The sequence below is a fragment of the Rhinoderma darwinii genome, chromosome 1 (assembly GCF_050947455.1).
Source record: "Rhinoderma darwinii isolate aRhiDar2 chromosome 1, aRhiDar2.hap1, whole genome shotgun sequence".
NCBI classification, from domain to species: Eukaryota; Metazoa; Chordata; class Amphibia; order Anura; family Rhinodermatidae; genus Rhinoderma; species Rhinoderma darwinii.
Window position 1 is genome coordinate 355,699,169 of NC_134687.1, and position 22,767 is coordinate 355,721,935.

The 22,767-nt window shown below is 40.9% G+C and overlaps 1 protein-coding gene across 1 annotated transcript in view; it reads left to right on the forward strand.

Moving 5' to 3' along the window:
* Nucleotides 1-5,225: 5,225 nt before the first annotated feature.
* Nucleotides 5,226-22,767, forward strand: part of NFIB (nuclear factor I B) — a 194,765-nt gene continuing 177,223 nt past the window's right edge. Inside the window, exon 1 of the mRNA XM_075826742.1 lies at nt 5,226-5,703. Within this exon, the coding sequence (XP_075682857.1) occupies nt 5,686-5,703 (18 nt within the window). The 5' untranslated portion in view covers nt 5,226-5,685. The remainder of the gene's footprint in view (nt 5,704-22,767) is intronic.

Genomic DNA, 22,767 nt, shown 5'->3' on the forward strand with positions numbered 1-22,767 from the left:
CCCTGATGTACTCCACATAGCTTACATATACCCTGATGTACTCCACACAGCTTACATATACCCTGATGTACTCCGCACAGCTTACATATACCCTGATGTACTCCGCACAGCTTACATATATCCTGATACACTCCGCCCAGCTAACATATACCCTGATGAACTCCGCCCAGCTTACATATACCCTGATGTACTCCGCCCAGTTTACATATATCCTGATGCATTCCGCACAGCTTACATACATCCTGATGCACTCCACCCAGCTAACATATACCCTGATGCACTCCGCCCAGCTTACATATGCCCTGATGTACTCCGCACAGCTAACAAATACCCTGATGCACTCCGCCCAGCTTACATATACCCTGATGTACTCCGCCCAGCTTACATATACCCTGATGTACTCCGCCCAGCTTACATATACCCTGATGTACTCCGCACAGCTTACATATACCCTGATGTACTCCGCACAGAGTTTACATATACCCTGATCTACTCCGCACAGCTTACATATACCCTGATGTATTCCGCCCAGCTTACATATATCCTGATGTACTCCGCCCAGCTTACATATATCCTGATGTACTCCGCACAGCTTACATATACCCTGATACACTCCACCCAGCTAACATATACCCTGATGCACTCCGCCCAGCTTACATATGCCCCCATATTATAAGCTGAAACACCAGTAAAACACTAAACAAAACTACTACCAAGCAATATCTGCGCTCCAAAAGCCAAATGGCGCTCCTTCTGGGCCTGGCAGTGTGCCCAAACAGAAGTTTATGACCACATATGGGGTATTACTGTACTCTGGAGAACCGCTTAACAATAATTTATGGGGTGTGTGTCTACGGTGGTACAAGCTGGGCACAACACATTGGGCACTGAAATAGCATATATGTGGAAAATGGCAATTTTAAATCTGCAACATCCACTGTGCACTAATTTCTACAAAACCTTTGGGGTTAAAATGCTCACTACAATTCTAGATTAATTCCTTGAGGGGTGAAGTTTCCCAAATGGGGTCACTTCTCGGGGGTTTTCACTGTACTGGTACCTCAGCGCAATGCAACATGGAGTCACTCCAAAAACGAAATTGCACTTTTTCCCTTTAGACTCTTGCTGTGTGTCCAAATAGCAGTTTACAACCACATATGGGGTACTTCCCTATTCAGGAGAAATTTTGTCACACATTTTGGGGTGTCTCTTCTCCTGTATTGCTTGTGTAAATGAAAAATTCTGAGCTAAATCTATAGGTTATTGGAAAAAAAAAAAATGTTCATTTTCACAGCCCAATTCTAATAAAATCTGTAAAACACCTGAGGGATCAAAATGCTCACTACACCTCTAATTTAATTCTTTGAGGGGTATAGTCTCCAAAATGGGATCACACCTGGGGAATTTCTACTATACTGGTACTTCAGGGGCTCTGCAAATGCGACAGGGCCCCCAGAAACCAATTCAGCAAAATCTGAGCTGCAAAATCCAAATTGTGCTCCGTCCCTTCTGAGCCCTGCCGTGGGCCCAAACAGCAGTTTATTACCACATATCGGGTATTGCCGTAATCAGGAGAAATTGCTTTACAAATGTTGAGGTGCTTTTTCTCCTTTATTCCTTATAAAAATTAGAAAATTCTATGTTTTTTCAGAAAAAAAGTCTATTTTCATCTTCACAGACTAATTCCAATAAATTCAGCAAAAAACCTGTGGGGTCAAAATGCCAACTATACCACTAGAAAAATTCCTTGAGGGGAATAGTTTCCAAAATTGAGTCACTTTTGGGGGGTTTCCCCTGTTTAGGTCCCTCCAGGGCGTTGCAAACACGACACGGCACCGAAAAATATTCCAGTAAAATCAGTGCTCCAAAATCCAAATGGCGCTCCTTCCCTTCTGAGCACTGCCGTGGGTCGAAGCAGCAACTTATTACCACATGTGGGGTATTTCTGTAATCATGAGAAATTGCTTTAAAATTGTTGGGGTGCTTTTTCTCCTTTTATTCCTTGCAAAAATTCAAAAATTATACGTTTTTCCACAATAAAAGTAGATTTTCATTTTCACAGACTAATTCGAATAAATTTTGCAGAAAACCTGTGGGCTCAAAATGCTAACTATACCCCTAGATAAATTCCCTGAGGGGTGTAGTTTCAAAAATGGGGTCACTTTTGGGGGTTTCCACTGTTTTGGCACCACAAGACCTCTTCAAACCTGACATGGTGCCTAAAATATATTCTAAAAAATGGAGGCCCCAAAATCCTCTAGGTGCTGTTTTGCTTCTGAGGCCTGTGTTTCAGTCCATTAGCACACAAGGGCCACATGTGGGATATTTCTAAAAACTGTAGAATCTGGGCAATAAGTATTGAGTTGCATTTCTCTGGTAAAACCTTCTGTGTTACAGAAAAAAAATGTATTACAAATGAATTTTGTAAAAAAAAATGAAATTTGTAAATTTCACCTCTACTTTCCTTCAATTCCTGTGAAACGCCTAAAGGGTTGAAACACTTTCTGAATGCTGTTTTGAATACTTTGAGGGGTGCAGTTTTCAAAATGGGGTGTTTTATGGGGGTTTCTAATATATAAGGCCCTCAAAACCACTTCAGAACTGAACTCGTCCCTGAAAAAAATAGCCTTTTGAAATGTTCTTAAAAATATGAGAAATTGCTGCTAAAGTTCTAAGTCTTGTAACGTCCTAGAAAAATAAAAGGACGTTCAAAAAACGATGCAAACATAAAGCAGACATATGGGAAACGTTAATTAGTAACTATTTTGTGTGGTATTACTATCTGTTTTACAAGCAGATACATTTAAAATGAGAAAAATCATAATTTCTTCAAATTTTCTCTACATTTTGGTGTTTTTCACAAATAAGCAATAAATTTATCGACCAAATTTTTTCACTAACCTAAAGTACAATATGTCACGAGAAAACAATCTCAGAATCGCTTGGATAGGTAAAAGCATTCCAGAGTTATTACCACATAAAGTGACACATGTCAGATTTGAAAAAATGGGTCTGGTCCTGAAGGCCAAAAATAGCTTGGTCTTGAAGGGGTTAAAGAGCTGTAATTCCTAAACCCTTCCTCAAATTAGGATGTGAATACCCTCAAATTAAAGCTGAGAGTCTGCACTTTAAGCCCATATTGATTATATAACTGTATCTTCAATATGTTTTGGTAAACTACTAAAATGCCAAAACTTGTGTCACTGTCCAAATAATTCTGGACCTAACGGTATATCTGTGGAAAAAAACAATGTAGGTAGCACAATATGGATGTCGTTTTATTTGTTTTGCAATGGGTAATTAGATCTTACTATTTGTTTTACATCATTCTGAGATCGGAGTTACACTTTAAATGTCACCTTTTCATTTCTCACTTTTATGTTTACTGTTTTCCTGATTGTAAAGTACTGTGGAATATGTTGGCGCTATATGAAAAAAGTTTCATATTATTATGATGATTATTATCATTGTTAAAGTGCAAAACAAGTATGATGGAAAAGACAAGAAGGAGGTGACAACCAATTTGAAATGACTTTGTAAGTATATGCTCTTGCAGCACTGAATTTGTAATTGGGTGAAAGAACAGATATCTTCAGGACCCCTCCCAATGAAATCTAAAACACTGAGCTGCGCTCTTAGAGCTACAGACACTGACGTGCCAGACACATTCTGCTAGAAAAAGGGACTGATTCAATTGGCATCATGTGCTGATTTCAGGGTCCTTTGACCTGTCTGGGTCTCTCACCAGACTAGACTTCTTGCTATACACTTCTCTTGTCTATTGGTTGTCTGCTCATAAATATGGAGAACAGCTTTTATGCCTCCCCCCCTCCTTTTCCCAGGCAGGCTAATCCAGACTATAACTATGTCCCCAGAAAATCCACCCTCCCCTTCCTATTTTTCATAGCCACAAGGAGGAAGCCAAGAGCTGAGCTTCCCAAGTTTAGGGAATTATAAGTGGACAGGGGTGCAGTAAGGGAAAGTTAAGCCAGAGGCAGAGATGGATTACATTACACAGGAAGGCATATATTGTTACGAACCAGAAACATGCAACCACCCAGGATTTTTTTAAATCCTCTTTTCATACAAGGTCATTATCTACAAATGGTTAGTAAGAATTGTGTGGAGACTAGGGGAGAGGTTCATAATATATATCTTATTTATTAATGTAACTGTTCATATTTGTTACATAGATAGATTGCAGCCTTGGAGGGTTAAATTACAAGTTTACTAACATTGTAATAACTCCTTTTTTTCCTCTAACACATGCTTAGGTTATCTAACTTCTAAAAGCAGGTTATATACGTCACGATTATTGTTAATGATCCAAGCAAAAATAACGATCACTAACTATAATCTTAATGGAACTAAAACAATTGCTTCCAACCGATGGAAATGACTTCCATCAATCAGGACATTTATCTGACGTGCTTTACATTCCTTCTCATTTGGTAGCGGTAAATGCTACTATCATGGTGTTTACTTAACTCTCCTCTCAGAAATGATGTGTGGGGAAATGCAAGTGAACAATATTTATAAAGATGGAAACAATTTTCCCTGGGAAAAAAATGTTTCATTTCTTTAAATCTGTGCTCCTTTACCAACAAGCATTGAAATGCTTCATGGAGCGGAGGATTTTGTGGTTTAAAAATTTGGAACTGAGAAATTAGATTGTGATCCCCATTAATGACATGTACTGATGTGAGTAATTATGGAAAGAAAGGAAAGAGAAAGAAAGGAAAGAGAAAGAAAGGAAAGAGAAAGAAAGGAAAGAGAAAGAAAGGAAAGAGAAAGAAAGGAAAGAGAAAGAAAGGAAAGAGAAAGAAAGGAAAGAAAAAGAAAGGAAAGAAAGAAAGAAAGAAAGAAAGAAAGAAAGAAAGAAAGAAAGAAAGAAAGAAAGAAAGAAAGAAAGAAAGAAAGAAAGAAAGAAAGAAAGAAAGAAAGAAAGAAAGAAAGAAAGAAAGAAAAATGATTTGAGAGGAGAGCAGGAATGCAATATTTCTAGGGTGGGAGTAACTGCAGAAGGCAAGTGAAGTAGGGAGGATGGAGGGGAAGTTCTTAGAAAAGGGTGGGAGGGCAGGGACAGCTGGAGTGTAGAAGGAGGGAGCTGGCAGAATAGGGAGGAGAGGAGAAGGTGGGAAGGGTGAGTAGGGAGCCGCCGCCTTCCCGTCCAATCAGCAAGAGGTGGAAATCGTCCAAGTGCAGAGCCGAGTGTGCTATGAGCTGCCTGATGTGCAGAGCAGAGCCAGACTGACAGGGGGGCCAGGGAGACACACAGGGGAAAGAGAGGAAAACCCTGCCAACAGCACTCACAGACCAGCCCAGCTCCAAAAAAACGGGATCAGCCTCTCCTGGACCGCGTTCAAGCCACCCTCCAGGAGTGCAGCACTGCAAGTACAGCTCTAGGCACAGCAGGCACTCAGGCTGCCTTTACTGCCTTGTACTTTGAATTCATCGTCCTGCCCTCTGCCAAGACGTTATTATTTTTCGGGCTGTGCTCCTTATTTCTTACACGTATTTCAATATAAAAAGCATCCTATGAACAAACACATAGCAGCTCACATAAGACTTGCAGTCACTCCTAGGAGTCCGATCTTCTAATAAATCCCCAGCCCATGCCAGAGACTGTCACTGTTACCTAAGAAATGTGAAGCCACCGCGCCTGTGCTGGATCCCTATAAGTTAATGCAGTACAGTGCAATGGTATGTGCCTTGGACGTTTTCCATACACGTGTATTGGCCTATGACTAGTAGGTTTGCATGTAAGAGTACAAGGTGTATCGTGCTTTTAGTGATGTGTGTGAGTGTGTGGCTTTGTGCCGGGACAGTAGCTCCCGGCCCAGTAATACCATTTCAGTGACATGGCTTGTTGTGGGATGAGCTAGAAGTGCCGCTTGTTTGTCTTGTGCTTTTTTGGCAGCATGTGGATGTGGGTCACACGTCTCTGCCAGCAATCAGTGGATGGAGCTTGCGTCCAAGAGTGCTGAACTTGGCACACATCCTGCCGCAAGACTTCCCACCTCATTCTGGCAGAGGACACATGGAAACTGGCTGTACTCTGCAGCAACCTTTACTTTCCACGCAGCATCTTAATATTATTATTAGTATTGTTGTTATTATTATTATTATTATTATTATTATAGGGCAGCTATTAACACGCGTGTTTATTGTTTGCTGCATGCAATGTACTTACAAGATTTCTACATGCCACAACTCTGAGCGGCTATATCCTTGTTTAACCCATTTAAGTGTATTTCTATGTGTTTGATGTCATTTCTTACTGTTTACCAGGCTTTGGAGTTCCCTTACTATGAATGTGAAGGTGTGGCTTATCTCTGGGTAATACCTGCCATAAATACACAGCATTGATGATAACCTATGGATGGAGATTAACCTCTCCTTTTCCAACCTAGAATGCAAGCTTCCACCCTAGTATTATGAATGTCCTTTTTTAAGTGTGTCAGACATTGGATTTATCCCAATTTATATGTGTAATATGTGTGTGCTCCTGGTGGTTTATGTTTTCAGATTGTCTTGTCTGTCCTTGTGAACATGATCCCTACTGCGCTACACCTGTCAAGCATTCTGTAGGTTACCGTACTTCTTATCTGTGGAGTGATACAATCATTTATGCAGCATTACATGGTAATTACTGTGTGTTTCATATATATATATATATATATATATATATATATATATATATATATATATATATATATATATATATATGGCCATGCATTTATTATGTGATTGAAGCAATTTTTCATAAAAGCCACTTTGTGACTATATTGAAGTCAATTTAGCTGGGGGTATGCAGTAGCTTCTTGGAATAAAGGATAAGGTTCAGATTATGGTGGGAGCTGAAGCAAAAACATAAATACGTATATGATTATAAATTGAATTCTATACAGTTGTGGGCTTTACACTGGTGACAAAATTTGCCATTCCGATTGTTGGCCATTAATTGGTCACTTGTTTGTGCAAATTACCAGATCAAGTCATGCCCTGACGTTTTGTAAAACAACATTATAATAGAGGTGGATTCTTTCTTATTTTTCCTCTCTACTACCTCTGGTGACATGGTTTTTAATTCTATCGTACAATTGGATGAATAATCAGCCCAGCTTCATGTCTTATGTCTACGGCCAGCTATGAAATGTATCTGTCAAAATGCTTGTAAAGTCAATATTGTATTCTTTACTATTGCCATAGTGTGCTGAAAGGAATGTGATTTTGAAAGTATTGTGGCGTGATATGTAGCCAGGGTGGGGCACTTACAAAATTCTCCCCAAACTGCAATCATTTATGATTAGTTTTGGAACAACATTGATAATATAAGGATATTGCTGAATACTGAGTATTTAAGGAATTCTGTATACAGAAACAGAAGCCATCACAGTGTGTGTGTGTGTGTATGTGTGTATATATATATATATATATATATATATATATATATCTGATTGTATAAACAATGCAGGCTTTGTCTTGTAGCACACTATTGTAGTAATCTCCTGACAGCGTCCCAGTCCCAGCTAGCGGTCAACATGTTTAGCTGCATGTGTGCCTGACCTGTTCTGGAGTTGTGAATAGTTGCAACTCTCAGGTTGGAGGGTTGGGCTATGTCTTTACTTTGACACGAAGCTGAAGTGGCGTGATGTGAATTATTATTAGTGCACTGAACATGCCTGTCTCCCCCTCCCCCTCTCCTGCTGCTTGTAGAGTAGGCTGCCATTGAACTTGAGACAGGACAGACAAGATCTGCACTTTTTAAGTACAGTAGCAGGCAGAAAAAAGGCGCCAAAATATACAAGATTAACTTTAACTGCCCCAAATTGATCCGCCTTGGTCTGCACGTATAAACAAAGCATGCACTTTTGTGAGGGCGCTTGGCTGATGCTGGCTGCGTCCTGGTTTTTAAGTAAGACTATGTTCATATGTACATATTAAGGTCAGATAAATGTGGCTTCCCATTGTGTAGTAAAGTGGCATATTATGTTTGAATGAATGATCTTCTGTACTATATTGAAAGCAGCGAGACTTAGGTAAACCAACTGGTGGACAAAGTCATAAATGACATATTCCCAAATCATTAATTGTGTCTGATGTCGTACATCCAGGTAAAATAGAATGAGCACAATGGAAACATGATAAAGTAGTTATCAGGACACTACACCTTCGTGTAGATGCTACAGCTTTTTGTTTTATCGAGTAATGTACTGTAGCAGGCCGAGAGAACAAATGATGTTTTGTGGGATGTTCGGACAAACCATAAGAACAATGTAGTTGAAGGTAGAGTAGAAGAAAAGAGAAATAGTTGAACCATTTTCCAAGGGAAAATTGATGATATGAATTATATAGTGAGATGACTACAATCTTTTTGCATTTACAATATATACCAATGTTTATCCTTCCACACAACATGACCGCATGCACGGAGCCTTACGGCAGCACACAGTGTACCCATGGTTCCGTATTATAGACCGTAGGCGATCTGAGTGCTGTTGTATGTTGCCTCTGTACGTCATAGTATTACAGAGGTATTCTTCCCTAGAATACGTCCCAAGAAGTGACATGCGTTTTTTTACACTTCGCGTATTTTAATTACACACGTGTAAAAGAAACACGCGATATGCACTAGCAGCGCATTTACCTATTTAAGTCAATGGGAAATTTGAGACGGGCATCTTTTTAATACGTATTTTTGTGCGTAAGACACTGCGAAATACACTTCATAAAAGCGATGTGTGACCAGGGCCTTACAGATTGGGGGTCTGAAGCTATAGAGCCTGCTTGTATATTTAATATTTCAAATATGTGCCGTATTTATGCTTTCCTTTTTATCCAGAAAACTCCCACACAATCTATAGTCCAAAAAAAAGTATTGCAAAGCAGATGTTCTCAAATGAAAAAAAAAAAAAACACTCCAGGACTCAAGCCCATTATAAATGAAGGCTCTTTTTATAGATTAGTGGCATCAACATTGAGGACAAGGTAAAAAATGAGTATGGTTTGTATTCCAGTGCAGAGTGCTTGTTGTGAATATCCTGTGGTTTCAAAAATCCTCCCACTTATTCCCTGGTTCAGTCAATTACCCCATTCATCTGTGGGACAGGCTGAACCTAAGGGAATGTACTGAGCTTCAGATTTCTAAATGGGCAGGAAATTTATAACACAGGCAGAGTGCTCAGTAATGACAGTAACATTATTAGCAGCATGGGTTTTCAGAAGGAAAAAGTCAAACTTTTTATTTTCCAGTAAACAAGCCCGTTGCTGAATAGAGAATCATTTTATTAAACGACAGTGTATTGATGGAGCAAGTTCATTACGTTCGGAAACAAATATATTTTATTATTTTTTGTATATGTGATGTTCAAACAAAGCATTGATAAGACAGAATTTTTAAGTGGAGCTTAGAAAGTCTTGATATAATTGGGGAATCATAGGCCAAAGTATAACTTTTATAGATCTGAAAACGCTAATACTACCACACTTAGACATATTTGTCATATGTGCATATCATTTGTGTAACATAAATGCACACAGTTTGTGCTGCTACCCTGCTGATGTAAGTTACCGTCACCACTGTAGAAGAAACATACATTTGAGCCTGGTGAAAGGCAGTACCTTTTTAATGACCAGAATATTTAAGGAAACCTACCAGAAGAAATATATCAATTTTCTTTTAGGGTACATTAAAAAAATGTCAAAACTGGTTTTAACAGCTAACTTCTGTGCCTGAGGCTGCACTACTGCTAGGTTCTAATGGCAACAAATGGTATAGTATTTGCATGTGTGACTATGTCTATGTGAGGAGGCTAAACAAGGAGAGACCACAGGCAGAATATGTAGTTATGAGAACCTAGCCGTAGGGGCAACCTTGGGCTTTGGGCCTTTAAATTCAAACACTGATAACTTAATATAGAGGTAAGCTATTAAAAGCAATTTTCACATACATACGTACGTACACTCAATGCCATTTCATATATCACTTCTGGTAAGCTATAAAAATAATTTTACATTTCAATGTAAACTGTAGGGCTTTGTTACCTCTCCTATACAGGTGACACTATAGGCTCCTGGGCTTGATGGAAAAACCACATACGTGTTAGCATCTATTCACTCCGCGTGGTCAAATTGCGCCTTTTGCCACAACTATGCAAAGTTTGTAGCAAAAAACTGGATTTCACCACACAGTGTGAATACACCCTTCATTTTAAATTGCTGTTTATGACAGTGTCACACTATTTAGAATCCACATATAGCAGGGAGGAATAAGCCCCCACCACAAACAATTGAGATTGGTTGTCATTGCTTAGGTATGCCACTGGTCCCTTAAAAGTGTTATCCGAGAGTTAAAAAAATAAAACTGGCAGCAACAAATTTTCTAATATAAAAACAAAACAAAAACAGTACTCACCTTTTAAATCCCCCGCTGCTCCAGTGTCGATGCTCTGTTCGTCCCTTGCCGGTCTATGTTCAATTTTCAGGAACGATGACGTGTCATACTGACACTTAACCGCTGCATCCAATCACTGGCCTCAGTTAAGTATTGCATTTCCATCGCTCCTGGAAAGAAAACAAAGATCTTTGCTGCTGCTAGTTTAATTTTTGTAACTCTCGGACAAGCTATAATCTTGTTACTTTAGCGGCAGGTTTACACAAGACTAACAATATATTTTAGAAAAAAGAATTACCTGCAGGATTAGTGCCAGTGTTAGGCCCCATTCACACGACCGTAGTTTTCATTTGTAATTACGGATGAAATTGCGTACCCATTTATTTCTATTGGCCACGGACACCTTTCCGTATATTTATGGATGTGTGTCCGGGCTCTCGAAATGATCCACAAAATATAGAATATGTCCTATTCTTCTGCAATTGCGGCACGGGCGGCTACGGATGTGTATCCGTAGCCGTCGGATCTGTATTTCTGGACAGTAAGAACTCTTAAAAGAAGCGACATGCCCGATCTTCGGGCGTTTCCGTCTCTGACCTCCCATTGACATCAATGGGAGGCAGAGAAAGTGAAAAACGCGGTAAACAGCGTGCAGGCAGGTCAAAATCTGCCTCAAAATTCCTGAAGGAATTTTGAGGCAGATTTTTCCGCCTGCAAAAAACTCTGTTTGAACAAGGCCTTACGGTCGTGTACATAAGGCCTAAGTTATTTTATGTATGAAAAGGTTGTTTTATATTAAAGGGACAGTGTCCTGATTTATTTATTTTTATTAATTTATGTGTTTTAATTTAATAAAATATTATATTGACTATTTTTTCACACACAATGTTTTTTTTTTATTAACACTTTCTTACTGTACTGGGGGCTGCCATGTTTTATTTCATCTGTGTATGTGTCTCTTAACGACACATACACAGATGGAATACGGCAGCTACAGTGCATAGGACATAACGAATGGCTCCCGTCCATTGCCATCTGGCTTTGTACTGCGCAAGCGCAGTTCATAGCGACCCAGCACAGAAGCTGGTTTGTAGGGGGAAAGCCGGCGCCATTATGAAGACCGGCCGCACTGCAGGTAAGGTGTGTGTGTATGTCTGTCCCTCTCTCTCACAGCCCCCCCTCTCGCGACCCCCCCGCGGCCCTCCCCTCGCGACCCCCCCTCTCTCGGCCTTCCCCCGCACACCTGCTGTAACTATGTGTGTGTGTCTGTGTGCAACAGAGCTGTGTGCCCGCATAGCAGAGCTGTATGTGCCCGCGTAGCAGAGCTGTGTGTGCCCGCGTAGCAGAGCTGTGTGCCCGCGTAGCAGAGCTGTGTGTGCGCGCGCATCAGCACTCTGTGTGTGCGCGCGCAGCAGCGCTTTGTGTGTGTGCGCGCGCAGCAGAGCTGTGTGCGCGTGCACAACAGGGCTGTGAGTGCGGGCGCAGCAGGGCTGTGTGCGCGCGCGCAGCAGGGCAGCGGGTGTGTGCGCGCACAGCAGCGCTTTGTGTGTGCACGCTCAGCAGAGCTGTGTGCGCGTGCACAACAGGGCTGTGAGTGTGGGCGCAGCAGGGCTGTGAGTGCGGGCGCAGCAGGGCTGTGAGTGCGGGCGTAGCAGGGCCGTGAGTGCGGGCGCAGCAGGGCTGTTTTGAAGAATCAGCGGCGAGCACGCCCACCCCCACACACTGATTCCCCCAAACATGCAACTGCGCCACACACAACCCCACCCCACTGTTCTTTTTTTACGCAACACGTTTTAAAAAAATGCTTGCGTAAAAAACAAACGGCTCGCTTTCCTATTGATGTAAATGGAAGCTTAATCAAGTGTTTGATGCTTTTTTCACGTGTTTTTTGACGCATTTTGTTTGCGCTTTTTGACGCATAATTAGGACTCCCATTGACTATGGGAGCATTTAGCACGTTTTACGTGCAATGGAATTGACTTGACACTTCTTTTTTTAAAACGCGTGTGTAAAAAAGCGTGTTGTATGTACTAACAGCGCGCTTTACCAATTATGTAAATGAAAAGCGCAATCAAGTTTTTTTAATTCGGTTTTTGGCACTTAAAATGCGCAAAAAAAACTTGAAAAGTCATTCACTTCACTTTCATCATTCTTAGGGTATGTGCACACAAAAAATCAAAAACATCTGAAAATACGGAGCTGTTTTCAAGGGAAAACTGCTCCTGATTTTCAGACGTTTTTTTTTAGCAACTCCACGTCGGAACAGTACGGCATATTCCCCATTGAAATCAATGGGCAGATGTTTGGAGGCGTTCTGCTTCCGATTTTTACGGCCCGAAAAACGGCTGAAAATAAGCCGTGTGAACATACCCTTAGGGTATGTGCACACGTAGTGTTTTCAGCCGTTTTTTGGGTCGTAAACGTAGAAAAACTGCTGAAATATCGGAAGCAGAACGCCTACAAACCTCTGCCCATTGATTTCAATGGGAAATACGGTGTTCTGTTCCGACGGGGCGTTTTTTTACAACTCATTTTCAAAAAACGGCATGTAAAAAGACGCCCGCAAAAAAGAAGTGCATGTCACTTCTTGGGACGTTTTTGGAGCTGTTTTTCATTGACTCTATAGAAAACGGCCGTAAAAAAACGCCACGAAAAACGTGAGTTTGATTAAAAAACAGCTCCGTATTTTCAGACGTTTTTGATTTTGTGTGTGCACATACCCTAAGAATGATGAAAGTGAAGTAAATTACTTTTCAGTTGACAGGTTCACACGGCGTGTATTTGAATACAGCTCTGTATTTTCAGACGTTTTTGATTTTGTGTGTGCACATACCCTAAGAATGATGAAAGTGAAGTAAATTACTTTTCAGTTAACAGGTTCACACGGCGTGTATTTGAATACAGCTCTGTATTTTCAGACGTTTTTTTAGTAAGCGTTTGAACATACCCTTAGCCTTTTGGTGTGTCTTATAGCTTCTACCAGCTGCCATTTGTACAATCACTCCCAAAATGCCAGCCGGACAATGCTTAGCAATTTGATGACACCTTCTCCTGGCTTGTAGCCAGAAATAGGGAGGGGGTGTGAGATTCCCTCCCACATTTACGGCAGCTGTGAGTTAGGTTGCTTTGCCTTATTCACCATGCTGTAATTCTGGGAAGTGCTCCCTCTGGTGGCCAACATAGGAAAACATGCAAAATTATTATTTCATTTTTAATACTTTCCAACTTGTGGAAGAAAAAAAAAATGCAGCAAAAAACTTAAAAAATATAATAGAAATAAGTAAATTACTTAAAAAAAAAAAAAAAAAAAGGTTTCATTTGCGACACATTCCCTTTAAATGTGAATGAGAAATATGAGCGCTAGCTACTCACCTCTAAGGCACCTTCATCAGACTCTACTGTCCCTTCTTGCTGTTGAAGGCATGTCATATTAGGTCACACTTTATATAAGAGTTTCATTTTAATCCAGAAGCACAGATGGATAACTAAATGATTAATTTAAGGTAAGTGCTTATTATGCAGCGGACTAAAGCATCAATGGGACAGAAATGAGCTGTCTATGAATTGTCATGTATGTTCCCTTTTTAATCAATGTCACCCCACTTTTATGTTGAGTATAAATGGCAGTATTTACCATTGTGTGATGTGTATTACACCACAAGAAACCCTGATATTTTTTTGTGCGATGTGTGCTGCTTGCTGCTCACAGCCTCTTGGTGGAGTTAAATATGTATCAGTTTCTGCATTGCTTTCAATGTGCGCAGCCAACAAATTTTTACTTAGTGAAAGTTGTTTAGGTTGGTATTAATAAGCTTAGTAATTGCAGGTTATGAAAGCCGCCTCACAATGGCCTATAAAATAACTGATCTTCATCACATCGCTTTAGGAAATGACTGAATAATGTACTTGCTGATGTACAGTGGGACTGTGAAAATGTTGATCTAAGATGTTCTCTTGCCCTTGTGCAATAATGTAACGGGAGTGATTGTTACGTTTTCTATAAGATTGTAATAAGCAAAACTGGTGAGACATCATTTTCTTGTGGCTTTTTTTGTATCAGTTGTGTAGCCCGTCTTTGTCCTTTTGTAGAGTGGCTTTTACCTTAGCCCTACTCTGTCAGCAAGGCCTTCATCATAGTGAATGCATGGATGTCCTTACACAGATATTCTGCTTAGCAGAGATTTCTTGACAGAGCAGCATGTAAGGTGCTTATAAGCCCTTTTCTACATACAGGACAGAGTTTTCACTATCATTACTTGGGCACAAGGGTAATGTGACATTATATTATGGATCTTAGCATTTTGCTTGGTCTAGTTAGGAATAAATGGAATAGTCCCATTTTAATTACATCTCTGTATACTTTGGCCTTTATAGAACATGGACATCAATTATAAAGGTTGGTAGATGTAGTATTATTTTGGGAAATTTTCCTGATGAGGAAATAGATGTGCTGCATCGCAACTGAAAAATATCTAAAATTTTGGGGTTGAGTAAAAAATCACCTATGATAATTGCCACTTTCTAGAAATTGAGTTATACTTTACACTTTGCTACATTTGGTTACTTTCTGTTATCACACATATTCATGCTCTCCATTAATGTACTCAGTGCTGTGATTTGCTGATGTACTCTATACAAGTTTTCTGGGATTCCTACACTTTGACTGTGCCTTGTTATCTTGTAATTTATACTTCCTATGCACAATTATTTTGACTATTGCTCTGATATAACAGTATGGTATGGATCTACACTTTGTGTGTGTTTTTAGGTTAGTGGTTTGGCAATGCATGGCAGCTATGAGTTAAGAAATGTGTGTGATGAAATGCAATATGAATGGGGAATAAAGAGAAGCTGACAGAAAATTGAAAGTCTGTAGCTACTCCCAAACTGTACTAGCCCCCCTCCCTCCTACTCGCCTCTCTTTCTCTGTTTTTATTTTTGGCATAGAGACAAGTCCTACCTCCAAAGTCAGAGTTACTCTCTTGGATTGAACTGTACTTTCCCTTCCCCACCCCCTCTCAGATATGAGAGCTGTGTTTCAGCTCAGTCACTAAATGCTTAGCTGATTTTTTTTCAAGCAGTCTTGCAATCCGTTTTATTAACTACTTAGCTACCACACGGTTACATTCAATCATTCAATCAATCAATCAATCAATCATACATTAAAATGGATCAATTAATTTCTACCTACTGTTGATGTTTATACTTGACATTATAAAACAAACTTGCAAAGTGTCAGACCATGTTTAATGCCCTGTGAAAGGCACCCCCAATAACCCTGAGGGTTTATGGAATACATATATTTTAAATAAATAGATATTTTATTACCTACTTCCGTTTTCTTGGGCTCCAGTGTACCTTTTATAATGAGATCACCATCACAAATGTTAAAGGGAAAGAAAAGGTAAGTATAAATGAGGAGGTTACAGAGTTCTAGCTGCCTCCATATCATGACATTCTCATTGCCTGCATGCAATGCTGTCATGAACCAGTGAATCACTTATAACTTTTAGATCAAATGATAAGATCGCTCCTTGAAGGTGCTGAAGTAGAGGAAGTAGCCAAATGGCATCTCCATAGGCAAACCAATAAGGCTCTAGATGGGTAGGAGATCACAGCAACTGAATTTTCTGTCACTTGTCTACTACCTCACCTGTGACTTATACTGTTTTGCTTGTATCTTTTGGTGTCATGCTAATTCTGTATTGTACTGAACTATTGTCTTTATGTTTGCTGTAAATGTTGCCTACAATCCCTAATTGTACTCGATATATTAATGATCTTCACGTATAAAGCAGTTCATAGAGATGTTCACCCTACCTACATTTTTGCATTGAACTTACCAATGCCATAATATTTCCAGTGCAAAGGGGAGTGCATTGACTGGGTTAATGGAGGAATGCAGGAAAATCCAAGCTGCCTTGTCCCTATATAAACTGTGTTTGAAAGGCACAAGAGAATTACAGCAGCTGGCTGATTTTGTTCTCAGTCCCACCCCACTCTACTTAATCCACCGGGCCTAGTATGAACGCTCCTTAATGAGGACAGCGCTGAGGTTAAAAGTCACCGTTTCACGGTCGACTTGATATGACTTACCTTCTCCTGACTGATTTTGATTTCTTCTGAGTTTACAATCACACACTAATCAAGAGGTGGAAAAGCAGACAAGTAAAAAAAACATCTAAAAACTATCAGGCAGTGGCCCTAAACATGCATTCTTTTCTTTATTTATAGTTTGCTTTTTGGCTGTCAGTCCCCAGTCCCTGTTCAGTTCACACCAGCTGGAACACTGTTGTGTGAAGGGAAATTTCAGTGTATTCATTCACCCTAACTAGCATTCCCTCTGACTGGCTCTTATATATTTAAAGCATGGCTATGCTAGAGCTTTTGGCAGTACATTACAGGCACAATCTAGACCTATCTAGGGGAATTAGTGGTCCAAATCAACTTTTTGTACTACAGGGTGAGCCATTTATATGATACACCTAAATAAAATGGGAATGGTTGGTGATATTAACTTCCTGTTTGTGGCACATTAGTATATGGGAGGGGGGAAACTTTTCAAGCTGGGTGTTGACCATGGCGGCCATTTTTAAGTTGGCCATTTTGTATCCAACTTTAGTTTTTTCAATGGGAAGAGGGTCATGTGACACATCAAACTTATCGAGAATTTCACAAGAAAAACAATGTTGTGCTTGGTTTTAACGTTACTTTATTCTTTCATGAGTTATTTACAAGTATCTGACCACTTATAAAATGTGTTCAAAGTGCTGTCCATTGTGTTGGATTGTCAATGCAACCCTCTTCTCCCACTCTTCACACACTGATAGCAACACCGCAGAAGAAATGCTAGCACAGGCTTCCAGTATCCGTAGTTTCAGTTGCTGCACATCTCGTATCTTCACAGCATAGACAATTGCCTTCAGATTACCCCAAAGATAAGTCACCTCAAGGCCACGGGATATCTGAAATTGCTACATGATGATGTGTTTCCCTCTTTATGCACTGAAGCTGGCACGTTCCCTGAGTTTTTCCAGCAAGATGGTGCTCCACCACATTATGGGTGTCAGGTCCGAGCATTGCTAGATGAACAGTTTCCTGGAAAGTGGATTGGTCGTCGTGGGCCAGTTGAATGGCCCCCTAGGTCTCCCGACCTGACCCCCTTAGACTTTTATCTTTGGGGTCATCTGAAGGCAATTGTCTATGCTGTGAAGATACAAGATGTGCAGCAACTGAAACTACGGATACTGGAAGCCTGTGCTAGCATTTCTTCTGCGGTGTTGCTATCAGTGTGTGAAGAGTGGGAGAAGAGGGTTGCATTGACAATCCAACACAATGGGCAGCACTTTGAACACATTTTATAAGTGGTCAGAAACTTGTAAATAACTAATGAAAGAATAAAGTAACGTTAAAACCAAGCACACCATTGTTTTTCTTGTGAAATTCTCGATAAGTTTGATGTGTCACATGACCCTCTTCCCATTGAAAAAACTAAAGTTAGATACAAAATGGCCGACTTCAAAATGGCCGCCATGGTCAACACCCAGCTTGAAAAGTTTCCCCCCTCCCATATACTAATGTGCCACAAACAGGAAGTTAATATCGCCAACCATTCCCATTTTATTTAGGTGTATCCATATAAATGGCCCACCCTGTAGATCAAATAGTGGATTTAATAAATATTTTGGTGTGCTATAGCAAAGGACATGAATTCAGAAAATTAAGTTATGGTTTGGTCCACTTTGGAGTAATTTGAAGACTGTTAGGGAAATGCGTAAATAACAGTTCCTTAATATAATATTGCTCCCTTTTTTTCGATTCTGACCTGCAGTTTTTGCAGCCTGGGCAGCATGTAATCAGAAAACAGGGTCCAGACTACCTGCAGGATAGCCACAGGGAATGTCAGATTCTACAGCCAGAATATCTGCAGGATAGCCACAGGGAATGTCACACTCTACAGCCAGACCATCTGCATGATAGCCACAGGGAATGTAAGGCTCTCTACAGCCAGACTACCTGCAGGATAGCCACAGGGAATGTCAGACTCTCTACAGCCAGACTATCTGCAGGATAGCCACAGGGAATGTCACACTCTACAGCCAGACCATCTGCATGATAGCCACAGGGAATGTAAGGCTCTCTACAGCCAGACTACCTGCAGGATAGCCACAGGGAATGTCAGACTCTCTACAGCCAGACTATCTGCAGGATAGCCACAGGGAATGTCAGACTCTCTACAGCCAGACTATCTGCAGGATAGCCACAGGGAATGTCAGACTCTACAGCCAGACCATCTGCATGATAGCCACAGGGAATGTAAGGCTCTCTACAGCCAGACCATCTGCATGATAGCCACAGGGAATGTAAGGCTCTCTACAGCCAGACTACCTGCAGGATAGCCACAGGGAATGTAAGACTCTCTACAGCCAAACTATCTGCAGGATAGCCACAGGGAATGTCAGACTCTACAGCCAGAATAACTGCAGGATAGCCACAGGGAATGTCAGACTCTCTACAGCCAGAATATCTGCAGGATAGCCACAGGGAATGTCAGACTCTCTACAGCCAGAATATCTGCAGGATAGCCACAGAGAATGTCAGGCTCTCTACAGCCAGACTACCTGCAGGATAGCCACAGGGAATGTCAGACTCTCTACAGCCAGACTATGCAGGATAGCCACAGGGAATGTCAGACTCTCCACAGCCAGACTATGCGGGATAGCCACAGGGAATGTCAGACTCTCTACAGCCAGACTATCTGCAGGATAGCCACAGAGAATGTCACTCTCCACAGCCAGACCATCTGCAGGATAGCCGCTGGGAATGTCAGACTCTCTACAGCCAGACTATCTGCGGGATAGCTACAGGGAATGTCCGGCTCTCTACAGCCAGACTACCTGCAGGATAGCCACAGAGAATGTCAGGCTCTCTACAGCCAGACCATCTGCAGGATAGCCACAGGGAATGTCAGACTCTACAGCCAGACTATGCAGGATAGCCACAGGGAATGTCAGGCTCTCTACAGCCAGAATATCTGCAGGATAGCCACAGGGAATGTCAGACTCTCTACAGCCAGAATATCTGCAGGATAGCCACAGGGAATGTCAGACTCTCTGAAGACATGCAGGATGCTATTCTTCTTCTTATTATTATTATTATTATGTCCAATTTTACTAATGAGGGGATTTCTTGCAATTACTTTATATTAGGGAATTATTTAAGCATTTCTCTGAGGTGGAACTTTAAGGGTATATTCACAGGGGCATATTTCAAGCATATTTTACACCTCGTAATATGCCCCAAAAAACGTCTAGAAACAATTCCCATAAAACAGGCATTTTTGAGGCAGATTTGACAAATGCTATTGAAGTGTTTCTTCAAAGCATTTTTGGCAGAGTCCGTAGGAAATGGTGAAAATCAGACTCAAAAACGCTTCAAGAAGAGACATGCACTTCTTTTTTACAAGGCATATTTTTACACCATGTTTTTTTTTTTTTCAAACAATGGTGTAAAATTACATCTCGTATGAACTACCCAGCTTTTAACCATTGAAAACAATGAGAAGCTGTTTGCAAGCATTTTCATGGCGTATTTCTGATCGTAATTACGACCGTTTTACGCTCTGAAATACGCCTGAAAAACTTTGTGGGAACATACCATAAAGGGTTTTATTGACAATTAGAAAATTCCAAACTGTAATATAAAGTACTCGTCCAGATAATCCCAATAATTCACCATGGGACTATGTTTGTCATATACCAAATTATTGAGATTTCTGAATGATTGGATGCCAGCATTAACAAGAAAATGACTTATCAGACTGGGAATGTGGGGACCGTGTTCCGCAGGTCTTTAGAGGAGATTATATATTTACAGCATGGCTATATACCTAAGGGCATTAGGTTTTTGAGCCAAAGCCAAATGTGGTTCCAAATAAAAGGATAGGTATAAAGAAAAGACTAATGCACCGCCTTTCTTTTGTGTGCACTTCTTGTTTAGTAAAAAATTGAGAAAAAAACTGCCACAAAAATTGCATCAAAACTGTGTGTGTGATCCTGGCCTTAGTTGATGGGTAGTCCCAGCTATGTTCACACATTGATTTTTCAGAAAATCGACAGAAGAAATTTGAAGCTTAAGGCCCTTTTAGGGCACATTCAGACGTGGCGGAATTGCTGTGGAATTCCGCTGTGGACAGTCCGCAGTGGAATTCTGCAGCAGCCGTTTTTTACATTTGTTTCTATATATTTTTAGGAAACTTAGTTCAGATGTTGCGGGAAATAACTGTGCGGAATTTAGGCTGCGGTGCAGAATTTTCCCTTCGCAGCATGCACTGTCTGTTGCGGAGAAGAAGCGGAATTTCACTGCGGATTTCATCCTTTGCAATGCAAAAACTGAAATATGTGGCAAGTCCGCTGTGATATCGGCAACGTCTGAATTACCTGTCAAATATGCAAATGTTGGTGCAGAGTCGTTGCGTAATTGCCCCGAATCTGCACCAACATTTGCAGCGGAAAAATTCCGCCACGTCTGAACGTGGCCTTACACTGGCCAATTATCGGGCAAACAAGTATTCATAGAACGCTCGTTGCCGATAATTGCCTTGTGTAAACAGAGCAGAGATCAGCAGATGAACGAGCAAACAATCGATCATCTGCTGATCGTATCGTTTTTAAAAAGTAAAATATTATCGTTGTCGGCAGCACATCTCCCTGTGTAAACAGAGAGACGTGCTGCCGACATGATGATAATGTATGGGGACGAGCGGTCGCAGTAATAAGCGATCGGAGTAATGAGCGTTCGGCGTAACGAGCCCATACTAACGTCCCCATACTAGCTCCTTGATTGGCGCTCGTTGCATCGGCCACAATCGTAGAATCGTAGTTCTGCCAGTTAGACGCTTTGCAATTCAATGGAGCTAATCAGCAGCTTTTCAGGGCGGAATCCGTGGCAATAGTGTGCATGCTGTGGATTTTAAAATCTGCAGCGAGTTCATTTTTCCACCCTGATAATTTTCTAAGCGTGTGAATGGGTATAAAATACCCCAATCTCATGCATTGCTGCATTGTCACAATTTAGGCGCAGAATCGACAACTAAATCCTAGTAGAATACTGATTGTGTGCGGAATTGCTGACATTTTTAACACAGTTATTGGGCAGTACAACTGTTTTTCCCACAAATCCATGCAACTGTTAGTCACCTTTTGTAGCCCCAGCCTTAGCGCTCATGCACACAGCCGTATTATGGCTATGCTTTGTAATGCTGCGTAATAGGTGCATGGAGCCTCTATCTGTACCTCTCTATGCCTCCGACTTCATATTCTGATTCTCCCCTAGAAGCACTGTATCCTGGATGGATGATAAAGGGTTATGGAAATAGCGTATGCTTTATTTCTAGTATATTTGGGAAAAATAGACTGTATGTGATACACTATTCCCTCTTCTAGAAGAGATGGAAACACAAGTAATAGCAATATTGTAATGTCCTGCTATGACCTAAGTAGAAGAAAAATTTCACAATTATTTAAATGTTATAAAGGTGTTACCAGTGCTCCCTCGACACCTCTAGATTGAAGCCACGACTGGCAGAGCTCCGTTGTTGCCGCAGTATGTTCAGCCATTCTCCTATGTTGTGATTTTTGGCATTCGGAAAAGGATTTTTGCACAATATTTTTTATAGGAAGACTAGCATAGAATATTATACGGTGCCCTTTCTAAGCGTATGTTCACACGCACTGTTTTCAGGCTTAATTCGGGCGTTTTACGCCTCGAATTACGCCTGAAAAAACGGCTCCATTACGCCTACAAACATCTGCCCATTGCTTACAATGGGTTTTACGATGTTCTGTTCCCACGAGGTGTAATTTTAAGCGTCACTGTCAAAAGACGCCCGCGTCAAAGAAGTGCATGTCACTTCTTGGGACGTTTTTGTAGCCGTTTTTCATTGACTCCATTGAAAAACAGCTCCAATAACGTCCGTAAAATACGCAGCGAAAAACGCGAGTAGTTACAAAAACGTCTGAAAATCAGGAGCTGTCTTCAGGCGAAAACAGCTCCGTATTTTCAGACGTATTTTGCTAAGCCGTGTGAACATACCCTAAGAAAGAACCTGCAACGCTTAGAGGGCTCTGAGGTTGAGAAGGCTGCCTATTCCTAATGAGGTGGACCTGACAGGATTGTTATGCTGTTCCCCTGTCAGCCCATAAGTGTACAGAGGAGTGGGGGAAAAGAAGCTGCTTTACCGCCTCCAGAATCCGTTATATGTCCCAAGTCACTTACCACAGCCATATTAACCCTTTCACGTTTGGCTGTTTGGCAAGCGAATGTAGTGGCTAAGGATAGTGCCGCCGTTGCACATTTTTGTTTGGGTATTT